Source organism: Petromyzon marinus, chromosome 74, assembly GCF_048934315.1.
Source record: "Petromyzon marinus isolate PM22_M1 ecotype Great Lakes invasive population chromosome 74, UKy_Petmar_22M1.pri1.0, whole genome shotgun sequence".
NCBI lineage: Eukaryota > Metazoa > Chordata > Hyperoartia > Petromyzontiformes > Petromyzontidae > Petromyzon > Petromyzon marinus.
In genome coordinates, this window is record NC_133740.1 from 6,731,568 (window position 1) to 6,752,932 (window position 21,365).

At 54.8% G+C, this 21,365-nt stretch overlaps 1 protein-coding gene across 6 annotated transcripts in view; it reads right to left on the bottom strand.

Annotated features, from left to right (window-relative positions):
- The window catches only part of LOC116958203 (uncharacterized), a 241,818-nt gene that overhangs the window by 137,788 nt on the left and 82,665 nt on the right, over positions 1-21,365 (bottom strand). For all 6 annotated transcript variants that reach the window (XM_076056030.1, XM_076056029.1, XM_076056028.1 and 3 more), the window contains 11 exons: positions 21,222-21,275; positions 18,989-19,042; positions 17,487-17,540; positions 15,760-15,813; positions 14,164-14,208; positions 13,230-13,283; positions 11,650-11,694; positions 9,551-9,604; positions 7,410-7,454; positions 4,688-4,741; positions 892-936 (listed from right to left, as the gene is read on the bottom strand). In XM_076056030.1, the coding sequence (XP_075912145.1) occupies positions 892-936; positions 4,688-4,741; positions 7,410-7,454; positions 9,551-9,604; positions 11,650-11,694; positions 13,230-13,283; positions 14,164-14,208; positions 15,760-15,813; positions 17,487-17,540; positions 18,989-19,042; positions 21,222-21,275 (558 nt within the window). The remainder of the gene's footprint in view (positions 1-891; positions 937-4,687; positions 4,742-7,409; positions 7,455-9,550; positions 9,605-11,649; positions 11,695-13,229; positions 13,284-14,163; positions 14,209-15,759; positions 15,814-17,486; positions 17,541-18,988; positions 19,043-21,221; positions 21,276-21,365) is intronic.

Here is a 21,365-nt window from a genome sequence, read left to right on the forward strand (position 1 = left end):
TGGTGAGTGACGTGGTGAGTCACGTGGTGACGTGGTGAGTGACGTGGTGAGTCACGTGGTGAGTGACGTGGTGAGTCACGTGGTGAGTCACGTGGTGAGTGACGTGGTGACGTGGTGAGTGGCGTTGTGAGCGACGTGGTGAGTGACGTGGTGAGTCACGTGGTGAGTGACGTGGTGAGTGACGTGGTGAGCAGCGTGGTGAGTGACGTGGTGAGTGACGTGGTGAGTGACGTGGTGAGCGTCGTGGTGAGTGACGTGGTGAGTTTCATGGTGAGTGACGTGGTGAGTGTCATGGTGAGTGACGTGGTGAGCAGCGTGGTGAGTGACGTGGTGAGTGACGTGGTGAGTGACGTGGTGAGCGTCGTGGTGAGTGACGTGGTGAGTTTCATGGTGAGTGACGTGGTGAGTGACGTGGTGAGCAGCGTGGTGAGTGACGTGGTGAGTGACGTGGTGAGTGACGTGGTGAGCGTCGTGGTGAGTGACGTGGTGAGTTTCATGGTGAGTGACGTGGTGAGTGTCGTGGTGAGTGACGTGGTGAGTGACGTGGTGAGTGACGTGGTGAGCAGCGTGGTGAGTGACGTGGTGAGTGACGTGGTGAGTGACATGGTGAGTGACATGGTGAATCACGTGGTGAGTGACGTGGTGAGTGACGTGGTGAGCGTCGTGGTGAGTGACGTGGTGAGTGTCGTGGTGAGTGACGTGGTGAGTGACGTGGTGAGTGACGTGGTGAGCAGCGTGGTGAGTGACGTGGTGAGTGACGTGGTGAATCACGTGGTGAGTGACGTGGTGAGTGACGTGGTGACCGTCGTGATGAGTGACGTGGTGAGTGACGTGGTGAGTGACGTGGTGAGTGTCGTGGTGAGTGACGTGGTGAGTGACGGCTGCTCGTACCATCTCTCCCTTGTCACCTGCAGGTCCTTCCTTGCCAGGATGGCCCTGCACACGCGCGCACAAAGACAAAGGTCCCCCGTGTAGCCTCTAACAGGATGTAGGGGCAAGTGCTGTTAGCGAGCACCTCACACACAGACACAGACAAAGCTCCCCCGTGTAGCCTCTAACAGGCTGTAGGGACAAGTGCTGTTAGCGAGCACCTCACACACAGACACGGACAAAGCTCCCCCCTGTAGCCTCTAACAGGCTGTAGGGGCAAGTGCTGTTAGCGAGCACTGCTTATGAAGGCTGGCACTGTGGCACACGAGGGGGTGTGGGTTGTCCAGCACCACACACGCCCGGCCGCCTTTGTCTCCCCCCCCCCCCCGGTGCTAACGTTCAAGAGAGTTTGTCTGTTGCCGTCAAGTCCACACGTGACGGGTCTGATCAAAGAGCGGCCACGATGGAGGGCGTGTTGTAGTGTGGGTGAATGTGAATGTGGGTCTCTGTGGGTCTCTGTGAGACTCTGTGAGTGTGGGTCTCTGTGAGTGTGGGTCTTTGTGGGACTCTGTGGGTCTCTGTGAATGTGGGTCTCTGTGGGTGTGGGTCTCTGTGGGTCTCTGTGGGTCTCTGTGAGTATGGGTCTCTGTGAGTGTGGGTCTTTGTGGGAAACTGTGGGTCTCTGTGGGTCTCTGTGGGTCTCTGTGAATGTGGGTCTCTGTGGGTCTCTGTGGGTCTCTGTGGGTCTCTGTGGGTCTCTGTGGGTCTCTGTGAGTATGGGTCTCTGTGAATGTGGGTCTCTGTGGGTCTCTGTGGGTCTCTGTGGGTCTCTGTGGGTCTCTGTGAGTATGGGTCTCTGTGTGTCTCTGTGGGTCTCTGTGAGTGTGGGTCTCTGTGTGTCTCTGTGGGTCTCTGTGAGTGTGGGTCTCTGTGAGTGTGGGTCTCTGTGGGTGTGGGTGTCTGTGAGTGTGGGTGTCTGTGAGTGTGGGTGTCTGTGGGTCTTTGTGAGTGTGGGTCTCTGTGAATGTGGGTCTCTGTGGGTCTCTGTGGGTCTCTGTGAATGTGGGTCTCTGTGGGTCTCTGTGGGTCTCTGTAGGTCTCTGTGAGTATGGGTCTCTGTGGGTCTCTGTGGGTCTCTGTGAATGTGGGTCTCTGTGGGTCTCTGTGGGTCTCTGTAGGTCTCTGTGGGTCTCTGTGGGTCTCTGTGGGTCTCTGTGGGTCTCTGTGGGTCTCTGTAGGTCTCTGTGGGTCTCTGTGGGTCTCTGTGGGTCTCTGTGGGTCTCTGTGAATGTGGGTCTCTGTGGGTCTCTGTGGGTCTCTGTAGGTCTCTGTGGGTCTCTGTGGGTCTCTGTGGGTCTCTGTGAGTATGGGTCTCTGTGGGTCTCTGTGGGTCTCTGTGAGTGTGGGTCTCTGTGGGTCTCTGTGCGTCTCTGTGGGACTCTGTGAATGTGGGTCTCTGTGGGTCTCTATGAGTATGGGTCTCTGTGGGTCTCTGTAAGTATGGGTCTCTGTGGGTCTCTGTGGGTCTCTGTGAGTGTGGGTCTCTGTGGGTCTCTGTGAATGTGGGTCTCTGTGGGTCTCTGTGAGTCTCTGTGGGTCTCTGTGAATGTGGGTCTCTGTGGGTCTCTGTGGGACTCTGTGGGACTCTGTGGGACTCTGTGAGTGTGGGTCTCTATCAGTATGGGTCTCTGTGGGTCTCTATGAATATGGGTTTCTGTGGGTCTCTATGAATATGGGTCTCTATGAGTATGGGTCTCTATGGGTCTCTATGAGTATGGGTCTCTATGGGTCTCTATGAGTATGGGTCTCTGTGGGTCTCTGTGGGTCTCTGTGAGTGTGGGTCTCTGTGGGTCTCTGTGGGTCTCTGTAGGTCTCTGTGGGTCTCTGTGGGTCTCTGTGAATGTGGGTCTCTGTGGGTCTCTGTGGGTCTCTGTAGGTCTCTGTGGGTCTCTGTGGGTCTCTGTGGGTCTCTGTGAGTATGGGTCTCTGTGGGTCTCTGTGGGTCTCTGTGAGTGTGGGTCTCTGTGGGTCTCTGTGCGTCTCTGTGGGTCTCTGTGGGTGTGGATCTCTGTGGGTCTCTGTGAATGTGGGTCTCTGTGAATGTGGGTCTCTGTGGGTCTCTATGAGTATGGGTCTCTGTGGGTCTCTGTAAGTATGGGTCTCTGTGGGTCTCTGTGGGTCTCTGTGAGTGTGGGTCTCTGTGGGTCTCTGTGGGTCTCTGTGGGTCTCTGTGAATGTGGGTCTCTGTGGGTCTCTGTGAGTCTCTGTGGGTCTCTGTGAATGTGGGTCTCTGTGGGTCTCTGTGGGACTCTGTGGGACTCTGTGGGACTCTGTGAGTGTGGGTCTCTATCAGTATGGGTCTCTGTGGGTCTCTATGAATATGGGTTTCTGTGGGTCTCTATGAATATGGGTCTCTATGAGTATGGGTCTCTATGGGTCTCTATGAGTATGGGTCTCTATGGGTCTCTATGAGTATGGTTCTCTGTGGATCTCTGTGGGTCTCTGTGAGTGTGGGTCTCTGTGGGTCTCTGTGGGTCTCTGTAGGTCTCTGTGGGTCTCTGTGGGTCTCTGTGAATGTGGGTCTCTGTGGGTCTCTGTGGGTCTCTGTAGGTCTCTGTGGGTCTCTGTGGGTCTCTGTGGGTCTCTGTGAGTATGGGTCTCTGTGGGTCTCTGTGGGTCTCTGTGAGTGTGGGTCTCTGTGGGTCTCTGTGCGTCTCTGTGGGTCTCTGTGGGTGTGGATCTCTGTGGGTCTCTGTGAATGTGGGTCTCTGTGAATGTGGGTCTCTGTGGGTCTCTATGAGTATGGGTCTCTGTGGGTCTCTGTAAGTATGGGTCTCTGTGGGTCTCTGTGGGTCTCTGTGAGTGTGGGTCTCTGTGGGTCTCTGTGAATGTGGGTCTCTGTGGGTCTCTGTGAGTCTCTGTGGGTCTCTGTGAATGTGGGTCTCTGTGGGTCTCTGTGGGACTCTGTGGGACTCTGTGGGACTCTGTGAGTGTGGGTCTCTATCAGTATGGGTCTCTGTGGGTCTCTATGAATATGGGTTTCTGTGGGTCTCTATGAATATGGGTCTCTATGAGTATGGGTCTCTATGGGTCTCTATGAGTATGGGTCTCTGTGGGTCTCTATGAGTATGGGTCTCTGTGGGTCTCTATGAGTATGGGTCTCTGTGGGTCTCTATGAGTATGGGTCTCTATGGGTCTCTATGAGTATGGGTCTCTGTGGGTCTCTATGAGTATGGGTCTCTGTGGGTCTCTATGAGTATGGGTCTCTATGGGTCTCTATGAGTATGGGTCTCTGTGGGTCTCTATTAGTGTGGGTCTCTATGGGTCTCTATGAGTGTGGGTCTCTGTGGGTCTCTATGAGTATGGGTCTCTATGGGTCTCTATGGGTCTCTGCGGCCCTATGAGTCTCTACGAGTCTGCAGAAACACACATTTAGAGTATTTGGCCACTATAAATATCCACGCGACGGTGACGATGACGGTGACGGTGACGGTGACGATGACGGTGACGGTAACGGTGACGGTGACGGTGACGGTAACGGTGACGGTGACGGTGACGGTAACGGTGACGATGACGATGACGGTGACGGTGACGGTGACAGTGACGGTGACGATGACGGTGACGATGACGGTGATGATGACGGTGACGATGACGGTGACGGTGACGGTGATGTAAGCCATTTAGTTGCGCCGAGATTATTTGTGATGGGCAGGCCGCTTCTGAAAAAATAACTCAGTGGGGCCTTGCCTGGTACAATAAAAAGTTTACTCGAGTGCGGTGGCGTGGGGGGGGGAGGGGGGGGGGTCGTGACCCTCACCGGAGGTCCGTCGGTTCCGGATGGACCAGGAAGCCCGGGTTTACCTGTGAGACCCTGGGCAGACGCATCACCATCATCACCATCATCACGATCATCATCATGGTCACGAGCATCATCATGTCACGATCATCACGAGCATCATCATGGTCACGAGCATCATCATGGTCACGATCATCACGAACATCATCATCACGATCATCATCATCACGATCATCATCATCATCATCACGATCATCATCATCACGACCATCATCATGATCATCATGACCATCATCATGATCATCATCATCACGATCATCATCACGATCTTCATCATCACAATCATCATCATGATCATCACCATAATCATAATGATGATCATCATGATCATCATCATCATGATCACCATAATCATCATCACCATAATAATCATCATGATCATCATCGTCAACCTCAAAACCATCGTGACCATCATTTGCACCATCATCCCCCACCGTCGCAATCTCCTTCACGCTGTCGTGCTATCGCAGCGACCACCACCACCGTGTCAACACCACAACCACCGCTTCCACCACCACCACCGTGTCAACACCACCGCCACCACAACCACCACCAACTATTACCACCACCGTGTCACCACCGCAACCACCGCCACCACCATCAACCACCAACACCGTGTCAACAACGCCAACACCGCTACCGCCAACCACCACCTCCACCAACCTCCACCATCACCGCCACCACCATCAACCACCACCACCACTGTGTCACCACCGCCATCACCAACCACCACCACCGTGTCACACCATCACCACGAGCATGAATTACCATGACAACAAGCAAGGACAAAGCATCCCTCATCCCCCGTGTAGCCTCTAACAGACTATAGGGGCAAGTGCTGTGAGTAGCGAATAGCAACGTCTGTGAAGGCTACCGGGCGCTGTGGCACACGAGGGGGTGGGTGGCCAGCACCACGCCCGGCCGCCTTTGTCTCCCCAGTGTGGATGTTTACTACACACCACGACACCAGGTACTAATTTTAGGCTGAGTCGACCTAGGGGAGGCCCACGACCGGTTCAGAGAATCGATATCACCGGTGTTGGCCGTGAGCCAGGGACTGCCTCCAGCTGCCCAGTAGCGTCCTTCACGAGCCTCCTCCACAGAGGCCGATCTTGACCCCGCTGGTACCGGTCATCGGCAAGTCCACTCAGCTCCACGTCCTCCTGTACCACATCACTCCATCTCTTCTCTAGCCCGTGCTTCCTGTACAACATCACTCCATCTCTTCTCTAGCCCGTGCCGTGTCCATTTAGCCCTCTATCTGGCCAAACAAAAGCTGTTTATGCATGCGGTGGCTGGGCATGCGGGCTACATGACCCAGCCAACGCAGCCTTGCCTGCCGGAGGAGCTCACCAATGGGACTTTGTCCAGATCTTTCAAGGATTTGTGAGCTCCTCACACAATCCAGCCTGGTTAAACCCAGGATGGATCGTTGGCAGGCCAGCCTAAATGTTTCTAACCGGCAAAGATGTTCCATTAGGGGGGTCCACGTTTAAATTTTGATTTAAAGCTTTCGTGACTGCAGGGATTCATATTATTGGTTCTTTCGGTAAAGTCACGTAGAAGGGAAACAATAAAATAATAAAAATATAAAACAATAAAATTCTCACGGCGTTTCGACTGCAACACAAGCAATCATCATCAGGTGTGAAAACCACAGCAAGATGATGATTGCTTGTGTTGCAGTCAAAACGTCGTGTTTTATATTTTTATTATTTGTTGTTTTATATTTTTATTATTTTATTGTTTCCCTTCTACGTGACTTTACCGAAAGAACCAAGAATATGGGTCCACGTTTCGCAAGCATAGAGAAGGGAGGGAATGACCGTGGCCGAGAAGACCTGAAGCTTAGTGCGGAGCGACAGACCAGGTAGCTTCCACACAGCGTTACGCAACCGATGAAAAGATATTGTCGCTCGACTGATTCGGAGTGAGACCTCTGCTGTTAAACTGGAGCCGGTCATGAGCACACTGCCCAGGTATGGGAAACTCTCCACTCTCTCCACAACTGCCCTATCACCAATTGGGAGGTGTGGAGATGGAGTGTCCGATAGTAAGGCCCGACCTCTTGGTGGCAAGCTCCAGGTTCAGCAGCAGCGCCTCCAACTCCTCCTCTGAGTGAGCGGCAATTACCAGATCATCGGCATACCACCAGCAACACCACTACCACCACCAACAACACCACCACCAACAGCGGCAACAACACCAGCAACACCACCAACAACAGCACCACCAACAACACCACCACCAGCAGCGGCAACACCACCACCAACACCGCCAACACCACCACCAGCAACACCAACAACACCACTACCAACAACACCACCACCAGCAACACCACCACCAGCAACACCACCACCAACACCACCACTAACACCAGCAACACCACCACCAGCAACACCAACACCACCGCCACCACCAGCACCACCAGCACCACCACTACCAACACCAACACCACCACCAGCAACACCACCACCAGCAACACCACTACCAACACCAACACCACCACCAGCAACACCACCACCAGCAACACCAACACCACCGCCACCAACAGCACCACCGCCAACACAACCACCAGCAACACCACCAGCAAACACCACCGCCAGCACCACCAGCACCACCGCCACCATGGTCATGCGTGCCGCCCTGACACGGGCTGTGAGAGTGAGGTGCGCTCCGTTACCCTTTCTCCCGGAGGCCCAATGGGTCCCTGGGGTCCAGGAAGACCCTGCAAGGGGCGACAGCGAGCGGCGGTGTGGGTCAGCTCCACTCACGCCTTGCGGAGCGCACGGTGGCTCAGCTCGCTGCTGGTGCGGGTCTCTGTGGGTCTCTGTGAGTCTCTGTGAGTCTTTGTGAGTCGGGGTCTCTGTGAGTCTCTGTGAGTCTTTGTGAGTCGGGGTCTCTGTGAGTCTCTGTGAGTCTTTGTGAGTCGGGGTCTCTGTGGGTCTCTGTGAGTCTCTGTGAGTCTCTGTGAGTCTTTGTGAGTCGGGGTCTCTGTGAGTCTCTGTGAGTCTTTGTGAGTAAAGGTCTCTGTGGGTCTCTGTGAGTCGGGTGTCTCTGTGGGTCTCTGTGGGTCTCTGTGAGTCTCTGTGAGTCTCTGTGGGTCTCCGTGAGTCGGGGTCTCTGTGGGTCTCTGTGAGTCGGGGTCTCTGTGGGTCTCTGTGGGTTTCTGTGAGTCTCTGTGAGTCAAGGTCTCTGTGGGTCTCTGTGGGTCTCTGTGAGTCTCTGTGAGTCGGGGTCTCTGTGGGTCTCTGTGAGTCGGGGTCTCTGTGGGTCTCTGTGGGTCTCTGTGAGTCTCTGTGAGTCGGGGTCTCTGTGGGTCTCTGTGTGTCTCTGTGAGTCTCTGTGAGTCGGGGTCTCTGTGGGTCTCTGTGAGTCGGGGTCTCTGTGGGTCTCTGTGGGTCTCCGTGAGTCTCTGTGAGTCAAGGTCTCAGTGGGTCTCTGTGGGTCTCTGTGAGTCTCTGTGAGTCGGGGTCTCTGTGGGTCTCTGTGAGTCTCTGTGAGTCGGGGTCTCAGTGGGTCTCTGTGAGTCTCTATGAGTATGGGTCTCTGTGAGTCTCTGTGAGTCTGTGTCTCTGTGAGTCTCTGTGAGTCTCCGTGAGTCGGGGTCTCTGTGGGTCTCAGTGAGTCTCTGTGAGTCAGGGTCTCAGTGGGTCTCTGTAGGTCTCTGTGAGTCGGGGTCTCTGTGGGTCTCTGTGGGTCTCTGTGAGTCTCTGTGAGTCTTTGTGAGTCGGGGTCTCTGTGGGTCTCTGTGGGTCTCTGTGAGTCGGGGTCTCTGTGGGTCTCTGTGAGCCTCTGTGAGTCGGGGTCTCTGTGGGTCTCTGTGGGTCTCTGTGGGTCTCTGTGAGTCTTTGTGAGTCGGGGTCTCTGTGGGTCTCTGTGAGTCGGGGTCTCTGTGGGTCTCTGTGGGTCTCTGTGAGTCGGGGTCTCTGTGGGTCTCTGTGAGCCTCTGTGAGTCGGGGTCTCTGTGGGTCTCTGTGGGTCTCTGTGGGTCTCTGTGGGTCTCTGTGGGTCTCTGTGAGTCTTTGTGAGTCGGGGTCTCTGTGGGTCTCTGTGGGTCTCTGTGAGTCAGGGTCTCAGTGGGTCTCAGTAAGTCTCTGTGAGTCGGGGTATCAGTGGGTCTCTATGAGTCTCTGTGAGTCGGGATCTCTGTGGGTCTCTGTGAGTCTCTGTGAGTCTCTGTGAGTCGGGGTCTCTGTGAGTCTCTGTGAGTGTGGGTCTCTGTGGGTCTCTATGAGTGTGGGTCTCTGTGGGTCTCTATGAGTGTGGGTCTCTGTGGGTCTCTGTGGGTGATGGCCAGATTGCTTCTGAACAAACAGCTACACAGCAATTCATAATAAAGGTTTTTGGGTTAGATCGCGTTAATTTATAAATGTGTCGTAACCCTCCACCACCCGACACGGCCAATCAGCAAAAAAAAGTGTCACGTTGACAAAAGACAATTCACTACTTTAGCCCACCGGTTTGTTGAAGAGTGAATCCACATTTACAGTTTGAGTACAAACTGTAAATTGAGTACAAACTGTAAATGTGGATTCACTCTTCAACACACCGGTGGGCTAAAGTAGTGAATTATTTGTCTTTTGTCAACGTGACACTTTTTTTTTTGCTGATTGGCCGTGTCGGGTGGTGGAGGGTTACGACACATTTATAAATAAACTCGCTCTAACCCAAAAACCTTTATTATGAATAATATTGGTCGCGAAAGCCTACGTGTTAAACACAGCAACCCCAGTGGCGCCTTACAGCTGGTGACACAGCAACATAGTTCAGTTGTAGCAGTGAAGTTTCGTCACCCCGCTGAGTGACCCCACGACTCCTCACCTGTGACCCGGGAGTGCCCTGCTGACCAGGTGGACCAGGCTCTCCTTGCGGGCCCTGAGAGAGACACAACACGTGTCACACAACACGTGAGACACAACACGAGACACACAACACGTGACACACAACACGAGACACACAACACGAGAGACACAACACGAGACACACAACACGTGACACACAACATGTGACACACAACACGTGACACACAACACGAGACACACAACACGTGACACACAACACGTGACACACAACACGAGAGACACAACACGTGACACACAACACGTGAGGCATAAGACACGTGACACACAACACGAGAGACACAACACGTGACACACAACACGTGAAACACAACACGTGGGACACAACACGAGACACACAACACGAGACACACAACACGTGACACACAACACGAGAGACACAACACGTGACACACAACACGAGACACACAACACGTGACACACAACACGAGACACACAACACAAGAGACACACAACACGTGACACACAACACGTGACACACAACACGAGAGACACAACACGTGACACACAACACGAGACACACAACACGTGACACACAACACGAGACACACAACACAAGAGACACACAACACGTGACACACAACACGTGACACACAACACGTGACACACAACACGTGACACACAACACGTGACACACAACACGAGACACACAACACGAGAGACACAACACGAGACACACAACACGTGACACACAACACGTGAGACACACCACGTGACACACAACACGAGAGACACAACACGAGACACACAACACGTGACACACAACAGGTGACACACAACACGTGACACACAACACGTGACACACAACACGTGACACACAACATGAGAGACACAACACGAGACACACAACACGAGACACACAACACGAGACACACAACACGTGACACACAACACGTGAGACACAACACGTGACACACAACACGTGACACACAACACGAGACACACAACACGAGAGACACAACACGTGACACACAACACGTGAGACACAACACGTGACACACAACACGTGAGACACAACACGTGACACAACACGAGACACACAACACGTGACACACAACACGTGACACACAACACGAGAGACACAACACGTGACACACAACACGTGACACACAACACGTGACACACAACACGAGACACACAACACGAGAGACACAACACGAGACACACAACACGTGAGACACAACACGTGACACACAACACGTGACACACAACACGAGACACACAACACGAGAGACACAACACGTGACACACAACACGTGAGACACAACACGTGACACACAACACGTGAGACACAACACGTGACACAACACGAGACACACAACACGTGACACACAACACGTGACACACAACACGAGAGACACAACACGTGACACACAACACGTGACACACAACACGTGACACACAACACGAGACACACAACACGAGAGACACAACACGTGACACACAACACGAGACACACAATACGTGACACACAACACGTGACACACAACACGTGAGACACAACACGTGACACACAACACGAGACACACAACACGAGACACACAACACGTGACACACAACACGAGACACACAACACGTGACACACAACACGTGACACACAACACGTGACACACAACACGAGAGACACAACACGAGACACACAACACGTGACACACAACACGTGACACACAACACGTGACACACAACACGAGAGACACAACACGAGACACACAACACGTGACACACAACACGTGACACACAACACGTGACACACAACACCAGACACACAACACGAGACACACAACACGTGAGGCATAAGACACGTGATGAGTACAAGGTACGTGTGGTACATGTGTGTGTGGTGCGTGTGTGTGTGTGGTGTGTGTGTGGTGCGTGTGTGTGTGGTGCGTGTGTGTGGTGTGTGTGTGTGTGGTGCGTGTGTGGTGTGTGTGTGTGTGGTGCGTGTGTGTGGTGTGTGTGTGTGTGGTGCGTGTGTGTGTGTGGTGTGTGTGTGGTGTGTGTGTGTGGTGCGTGTGTGTGGTGCGTGCGTGTGTGTGGTGCGTGTGTGCGGTGTCCACCTACCATGTTCCCCTTCGGTCCAGGAGGCCCATCCAGACCCCTCACCCCCTGCACAAGTGGGAGGACGTGGGGCGGAAGGCGTGGGGGTGGTGAGAGAGCGAGGAACAGGCGGAACGGCGGTGAGGGTGGCACACACACAGCCAGCCGCGTGGGTTCCATCCCGACCCTGATGATGCCTGCTGCTGCTGCTGTATATGTGGAGTCTGTGTCTCTCTCTCTCTCTCTCATCATCATCACGGTGGCTAGGAGATGTTAACTACCTCGCCTGGTGTGCAGGAGGTCGTGGGTTCCATCCCGACCCTGATGATGCCTGCTGCTGCTGCTGTAGATTTGGAGTCTGTGTCTCTCTCACATCATCATCACGGTGGCTAGGAGATGTTAACTGCCTCGCCTGGTATGCAGGAGGTCGTGGGTTCGATCCCGACCCTGATGATGCCTGCTGCTGCTGTATATTTGGTGTCTGCGTCTCTCTCTCATCATCATCACGGTGGCTAGGAGATGTTAACTACCTTGCCTGGTCTACAGGAGGTCTGTGTCTCTCTCATCATCATCATCACGGTGGCTAGGAGATGTTAACTACCTCGCCTGGTGTGCAGGAGGTCGTGGGTTCAATCCCGACCCTGATGATGCCTGCTGCTGCTGTAGATTTGGAGTCTGCGTCTCTCTCACATCATCATCTCGGTGGCTAGGAGATGTTAACTACCTCGCCTGGTATGCATGAGGTCGTGGGTTCGATCCCGACCCTGATGATGCCTGCTGCTGCTGCTGTAGATTTGATGTCTGCGTGTCTCTCTCTCATCGTCACCTACAGGGACATCGTGCACAGTGACTGAGTGTCTCTCTCCCTCTCCGTCTCTCTTTCACTCTGTTGTCTACGTTACGTGAAAATTCCCGCTACTCCGGCCGGCAGCAGCTCTTCCGATATGAGACAGAGACAGAGACTCCCTCTCCTCCCCACCGCTCCTCCTCCTCCACCTCCTCCTCCTCCACCTCCTCCACCTCCTCCACCACCTCCTCCTCCTCCCGTGCAGCCTTTCACCCCGAGAGCGCCACAAACCTCCCCCGGCCCGAGTTGGACACCCGCTCACGGCCACCAACATCCCAGTGACGAATGTCCGGGACAGCTCCCGGGTCTCCCGCTAGGCTCGACTCAGCCTCAAATGAGTAAACCCGGTGCGGCCGGTGTTGAGCGTAGTTAAACATCGCTAGCGCTGGGGGAGAGACAAAGGCGGCCGGGGCGTGGTTTGCTGGGCCACCCCACCCCTTCGTAGGCTGCTGCTGCTGCTGCTGCTCGCTACTAACAGCACTTGCCCCTGCGGTCTGTTGAGGCTACACGGGGGATCTTAGCATGTGGTGTGCGGTAGCGAGGCACTGGTGGTGCAGCGGTGTGTGGCGGACATCGCTAGCGCTGGGGGAGAGACAAAGGCGGCCGGGACGTGGTTGCTGGGCCACCCCGCTCACACTCGTGTGCCGTGCCGGCCTTCACAGGTGCTGCTACTCGCTGGCAGGGCTTGCCGCAACAGTCTGTTGAGGCTACACGGGGGACCTTTGTCTGTGTGTGCGTGGTTGTGCGCTTGACTCACAGATGATCCCTGGGCGCCCGGAGATCCACGTGGACCCAACAACCCTCGTGGACCCTGAACAACAACAACATCAACAACAACATCAACAACAACATCATCAACAACAACATAAATAACATTAACATCATCAACAACATTATCATCATCAACAACATAAACAACATCGACAACATCAACAAATTCAACATCATCGACAACATCAACGACATTATCGACATCAACAACAACAAAATCAACATCGTCAACAAAAACAACAACAACATCATCATGATTTAAAGCTTTTCGTGACTGCAGTGATTCATATTCTTGGTTCTTTCGGTAAAGTCACCACTACGTAGATAGGGGAAACAATAAAATAATAAAATAATAAAAATATATAAAACAATAAAATTCTCACGACGTTTCGACTGCAACACAAGCAGCAATCATCATCAGGTGTGAAAACCACGGCAAGTAAATTATGAAAAAAGTGGCGTTTTTTAAAAAAAAAATTGTCTTGCTGTGGTTTTCACACCTGATGATGATTGCTGCTTGTGTTGCAGTCGAAACGCCGTGAGAATTTTATCGTTTTATAATTTTTTTCATCGTTTCCCTATGTGGGGAGCGGTGGTGACTTTACCGAAAGAACCAAGAACAACAACATCATCAACGACAACATTAACAACGCCATCGACCGCATCGCCGATGAGAATCCCCCCACGGCGAGCCCAAAACCGACGCCCCCCTTTCTCGGCTGCCAGGTTCACCGCCGGCGCTCTTCGGGGGGGGGGGGGGAGGGGGGGGCCCCCCGAATCCCGAGCCCCCCGTCGCGTGCCACGCGTTTGGTTTTCCTCCGTGGCCGCTTCCTCGACTCGCGTGAGACGCGTTTGAAGGAGACGAGGAAACTAAAACCTCGGCGGATCTCTCAGGGGGCGGCGTCGACGGCCAAACTCACCGGCTCTCCCGGCAAGCCGCGCTGTCCCGGCTCGCCATCGTCGCCCTGCAACGGCATCGTCATCGCCACCACCGTCATCGTCATCGCCACCACCGTCATCGTCATCGCCACCACCGTCATCGTCATCGCCACCACCGTCATCGTCATCGCCACCACCGTCATCGTCATCGCCACCACCGTCATCGTCATCGCCACCACCGTCATCGTCATCGCCACCACCGTCATCGTCATCGCCACCACCGTCATCGTCATCGCCACCACCGTCATCGTCATCGCCACCACCGTCATCGTCATCGCCACCACCGTCATCGTCATCGCCACCACCGTCATCGTCATCGCCACCACCGTCATCGTCATCGCCACCACCGTCATCGTCATCGCCACCACCGTCATCGTCATCGCCACCACCGTCATCGTCATCGCCACCACCGTCATCGTCATCGCCACCACCGTCATCGTCATCGCCACCACCGTCATCGTCATCGCCACCACCGTCATCGTCATCGCCACCACCGTCATCGTCATCGCCACCACCGTCATCGTCATCGCCACCACCGTCATCGTCATCGCCACCACCGTCATCGTCATCGCCACCACCGTCATCGTCATCGCCACCACCATCATCGTCATCGCCACCACCATCATCGTCATCGCCACCACCGTCATCGTCATCGCCACCACCGTCATCGTCATCGCCACCACCACCACCACCGTCGTCACCGTCAACAACGTCATCATCACCACCGTCATCGTCATCGCCACCACCGCCGTCGTCACCGTCAACAACGTCATCATCGTCGTCGTCGTCGTCACCACCGTCATCGTCATCGCCACCACCGCCGTCGTCACCGTCGTCACCGTCGTCACCGTCATCATCATCATCGCCACCACCGTCATCACCACCGTCATCAACGTCGTCACCGTCATCATCGTCACCACCGTCATCAACGTCGTCGTCATCGTCATCATCATCGCCGTCATTGTCACCACCGTCATCAACGTCGTCATCATCACCACCGTCATCATCACCGTCATCACCGTCATCATCACCACGATCATCATCACCATCGACATCATCATCACCGTCATCATCATCATCACCGTCATCATCATCATCACCGTCATCATCATCACCATAGTCATCATCATCACCGTGATCATCGTCACCATCGTCACCGTCACCGTCATCATCGTCATCGTCATCACCGTCATCATCACCGTCATCATCGTCACCATCATCACTGTCACCGTCATCACCGTCATCATCATCACCGTCATCATCATCACCGTCATCATCATCACCGCCATCACCACCACCGTCATCATCATCAACGTCATCATCATCACCGTCATCGTCACCACCGTCATCATCACCACCGTCATCACCGTCATCATCACCACGGTCATCATCACCATCGACATCATCATCACCGTCATCATCATCATTGTCGTCATCACCATCATCACCGTCAGTCGATGGGGCCTGTGTGAGTCTTACCACACACCCTCACCACACACTCACCCTCACCACACACTCACCACACACTCACCCTCACCACACCTTCACCACACCCTCACCACCCCCTCTCTACTCACCCTCACTCCATCCTCTCCCAAGGTGCCCTGGGGGCCACTGGGGCCGGCGTCTCCCTGGCCAATCACAACGCAGCACACACACGCAGACACACACACAGACACACACACACAGACACAGATACACACACGCAGACACACAGACACACACACAGACACACAGACACACACACAAACACACACACAGACACACACGCAGACACGCAGACACAACAAGACACACACAGACACACACACACGCAGACACACACACAGACACACACACACAGACACACACACAGACACACACAGACAGACACACACACAGACAGACACACACACGCAGACACGCAGACACACACACACACACACAGACACACACACAGACACACACACAGACAACACACATACATCATGTAGGTAGAAGATGAGAGGGGAGAGGTAGGAGAGTGAGTGGAGGGGAGTGGAGTGAGATGAGAGGGGAGAGGTAGGAGAGGGAGTGGAGTGGAGTGAGATGATAGGGGAGAGGTAGGGGAGTGAGTGGAGGGGAGTGGAGTGAGATGAGAGGGGAGAGGGAGGAGAGTGAGTGGAGTAGAGTGGAGTGAGATGAGAGGGGAGAGGGAGGAGAGTGAGTGGAGAGGAGTGGAGTGAGATGAGAGGTAGGGGAGTGAGTGGAGGGGAGTGGAGTGAGATGAGAGGGGAGAGGGAGGAGAGAGAGTGGAGGGGAGTGGAGTGAGATGAGAGGGAGGAGAGTGAGTGGAGTAGAGTGGAGTGAGATGAGAGGGGAGAGGGAGGAGAGTGAGTGGAGAGGAGTGGAGTGAGATGAGAGGTAGGGGAATGAGTGGAGGGGAGTGGAGTGAGATGAGAGGGGAGAGGGAGGAGAGAGAGTGGAGGGGAGTGGAGTGAGATGAGAGGGGAGAGGGAGGAGAGTGAGTGGAGTAGAGTGGAGTGAGATGAGAGGGGAGAGGGAGGAGAGTGAGTGGAGAGGAGTGGAGTGAGATGAGAGGTGAGAGGTAGGGGAGTGAGTGGAGGGGAGTGGAGTGAGATGAGAGGGGAGAGGGAGGAGAGTCCGTGGAGGGGAGAGGGAGGAGAGAGAGTGGAGGGGAGGGGAGAGGTAGGAGAGTGAGTGGAGGGCAGTGGCGTGAGATGAGAGCGGAGTGGGGTGGGATGAGAGCGGAGTGGGGTGGGATGAGAGCGGAGTGGGGTGGGATGAGAGGGGTGGGATGAGAGGGGTGGGATGAGAGGGGTGGGATGAGAGGGGTGGGATGAGAGGGGTGGGATGAGAGGGGTGGGATGAGAGGGGTGGGATGAGAGGGGTGGGATGAGAGGGGTGGGATGAGAGGGGTGGGATGAGAGGGGTGGGATGAGAGGGGTGGGATGAGAGGGGTGGGATGAGAGGGGTGGGATGAGAGGGGTGGGATGAGAGGGGTGGGATGAGAGGGGTGGGATGAGAGGGGTGGGATGAGAGGGGTGGGATGAGAGGGGTGGGATGAGAGGGGTGGGATGAGAGGGGTGGGATGAGAGGGGTGGGATGAGAGGGGTGGGATGAGAGGGGTGGGATGAGAGGGGTGGGATGAGAGGGGTGGGATGAGAGGGGTGGGATGAGAGGGGTGGGATGAGAGGGGTGGGATGAGAGGGGTTGGATGAGAGGGTGAGTGATATCCTGGTCTCTCGTGGTGTGCGTGGTGAGAGGAGTGGTGAGCTGTGATGTGTGTGGTGAGCTGTGCACCAGGGTGTGGTGAGTAACTCACCCGGTTGCCTTTCTCTCCTGGCAGCCCAGGTAGGCCGTCAAACCCGCGCTCTCCCTGAACACAAAGATAAAGACAAAGATCCCCCGTGTAGCCTTTAGCATACTGTTGGGGCAAGTGCTGTGAGTAGCGAGTAGCAGCAGTAGCAGCAGTAGCAGCAGCAGCGCCTATGAAGGCTACCGGCACTGTGGCACACACAGAGGGGGTGGGTGGCCATCTCCACGCTATGTGTACTAGCTGTGTGTACTAGCTGTGTGTGTGTGTGTACTAGCTGTGTGTGTGTGTACTATGTGTGTGTACTAGCTGTGTGTGTGTGTGTGTACTAGCTGTGTGTGTGTGTGTACTATGTGTGTGTACTAGCTGTGTGTGTGTGTGTACTAGCTGTGTGTGTGTACTGGTTGTGTGTGTGTACTAGCTGTGTGTGTGTGTACTAGCTGTGTGTGTGTACTGGTTGTGTGTGTACTAGCTGTGTGTGTGTGTACTGGTTGTGTGTGTACTAGCTGTGTGTGGGTACTGGTTGTGTGTGTACTAGCTGTGTGTGTGTGTGTACTGGTTGTGTGTGTACTAGCTGTGTGTGTGTGTACTAGCTGTGTGTGTGTACTGGTTGTGTGTGTACTAGCTGTGTGTGTGTGTGTACTAGCTGTGTGTGTGTACTGGTTGTGTGTGTGTACTAGCTGTGTGTACTAGCTGTGTGTGTGTGTACTAGCTGTGTGTGTGTACTGGTTGTGTGTGTGTACTAGCTGTGTGTACTAGCTGTGTGTGTGTGTACTGGCTGTGTGTGTGTGTGTGTACTAGCTGTGTGTGTGTACTAGCTGTGTGTACTAGCTGTGTGTGTGTCCTCACTGTGTGTGTGTGTACTAGCTGTGTGTACTGGCTGTGTGTACTAGCTGTGTGTGTGTACTAGCTGTGTGTGTGTACTAGCTGTGTGTACTAGCTGTGTGTGTGTGTGTACTATTTGTGTGTGTACAAGCTGTGTGTGTACTAGCTGTGTGTGTGTACTAGTTGTGTGTGTACTGGTTGTGTGTGTGTGTACTAGCTGTGTGTGTGTACTAGTTGTGTGTGTGTACTGGTTGTGTGTGTGTGTACTAGCTGTGTGTACTGGCTGTGTGTACTAGCTGTGTGTGTGTACTAGCTGTGTGTGTGTACTGTGTGTGTGTGTACTAGCTGTGTGTGTGTGTACTAGCTGTGTGTGTGTGTACTGGCTGTGTGTGTGTACTAGCTGTGTGTATGTGTGTACTAGCTGTGTGTACTGGCTGTGTGTGGTGTGTGTGTGTACTAGCTGTGTGTGTGTACTAGCTGTGTGTGTGTACTAGCTGTGTGTGTGTACTAGCTGTGTGTGTACTAGCTGTGTGTGTACTAGCTGTGTGTGTACTAGCTGTGTGTGTGTGTACTAGCTGTGTGTGTGTACTGGCTGTGTGTACTGGCTGTGTGTGTGTACTAGCTGTGTGTACTGGCTGTGTACTGGCTGTGTGTACTGGCTGTGTGTGGTGTGTGCCGGCTATCACCTTGGTGCCAGGGATGCCAGGAAGACCTCGAGGCCCATCAGCCCCTGCACGTCCCTGCACACAGCACGGCACACGTCACACAGCACACGTCACACGTCACACAGCACACGTCACACAGTACACGTCACACAGCACACGTCACACAGCACACGTCACACAGCACACGTCACACGTCACACGTCACACGGCACACGTCACACAGCACACGTCACACGGCACACGTCACACAGCACGGCACACGTCACACGTCACACGGCACACGTCACACAGCACACGTCACACAGCACACGTCACACAGCACACGTCACACAGCACGGCACACGGCACACGTCACACAGCACGGCACACGTCACACGTCACACAGCACACGTCACACAGCACACGTCACACAGCACGGCACACGGCACACGTCACACAGCACGGCACACGTCACACGTCACACAGCACACGTCACATGTCACACGTCACACGTCACACAGCACGGCACACGTCACACAGCACACGTCACACGGCACACGTCACACGGCACACGTCACACGTCACACAGCACACGTCACATAGCACACGTCACACGTCACACGTCACACGTCACACGGCACACGTCACACAGTACACGTCACACAGCACACGTCACACGTCACACAGCACACGTCACACGTCACACAGCACACGTCACACAGCACACGTCACACGGCACACGTCACACGGCACACGTCACACGGCACGGCACATGTCACACGTCACACGGCACACGTCACACAGCACGGCACACGTCACACGTCACACAGCACACGTCACACGTCACACAGCACACGTCACATGTCACACGTCACACGTCACACAGCACGGCACACGTCACACAGCACACGTCACACAGCACACGTCACACAGCACACGTCACACGGCACACATCACACGTCACACAGCACACAGCACACGTCACACGTCACACGTCACACGGCACACGTCACACAGTACACGTCACACAGCACACGTCACACGTCACACAGCACACGTCACACGGCACACGTCACACGTCACACGTCACACAGCACACGGCACACGTCACACGGCACACGTCACACGGCACATGTCACACGTCACACGTCACACAGCACACAGCACACGGCACACGTCACACAGTACACGTCACACGTCACACAGTACACGTCGCACGGCACACGTCACACGTCGCACGTCACACGTCACACGTCACACAGTACACGTCACACGGCACACAGCACACGTCACACAGCACACGTCACACAGCACACGTCACACGTCACACAGCACACAGCACACGTCACACGGCACACGTCACACGGCACATGTCACACGTCACACGTCACACAGCACACGTCACACGTCACACAGCACACGGCACACGTCACACAGTACACGTCACACGTCACACAGTACACGTCGCACGGCACACGTCACACGTCGCACGTCACACGTCACACGTCACACAGTACACGTCACACGTCACACAGTACACGTCACACGTCACACAGCACACTTCACACAGCACACGTCACACGTCACACAGTACACGTCACACGTCACACGTCACACAGCACACGTCACACGTCACACGGCACACGTCACACAGCACACGTCACACACAGCACACGTCACACGTCACACGTCACACGGCACACGGCACACAGCACACGTCACACGGCACACGTCACACAGCACACGTCACACGTCACACGGCACACGTCACACAGCACACGTCACACGTCACACAGCACACGTCACACAGCACACAGCACACGTCACACGTCACACAGCACCCGTCACACGTCACACAGCACACGTCACACAGCACACGTCACACAGCACACGTCACACGTCACACAGCACACGTCACACGTCACACAGCACACGTCACACGTCACACGGCACACATCACACGTCACACAGCACACAGCACACGTCACACAGTACACGTCACACGGCACACGTCACACAGCACGTCACACGTCACACGGCACACGTCACACGGCACACGTCACACAGCACACGTCACACAGCACACGTCACACAGCACACGTCACACGGCACACGTCACACAGCACGGCACACGTCACACAGCACACAGCACACGGCACACAGCACACGTCACACGGCAAGGCACACAACACACGGCACACGCAAAACACCGAGCGCCGGGCTCCCTCGTGCGGAGTGTGGCGTGGTCCACGACGCGGTGGAGGTGTCCACTCACCCTCCGGCCCACTCGCCCCTGCAGCCCTGCAGGGCCTTGAGCTCCCCTGGGTCCCTGATCCACACAAACAACAACAACAACATTAGTCCATGGGGCTGTGTAGTGAGTCTATGGGGCTGTGTGGTGAGTCTATGGGGCTGTGTG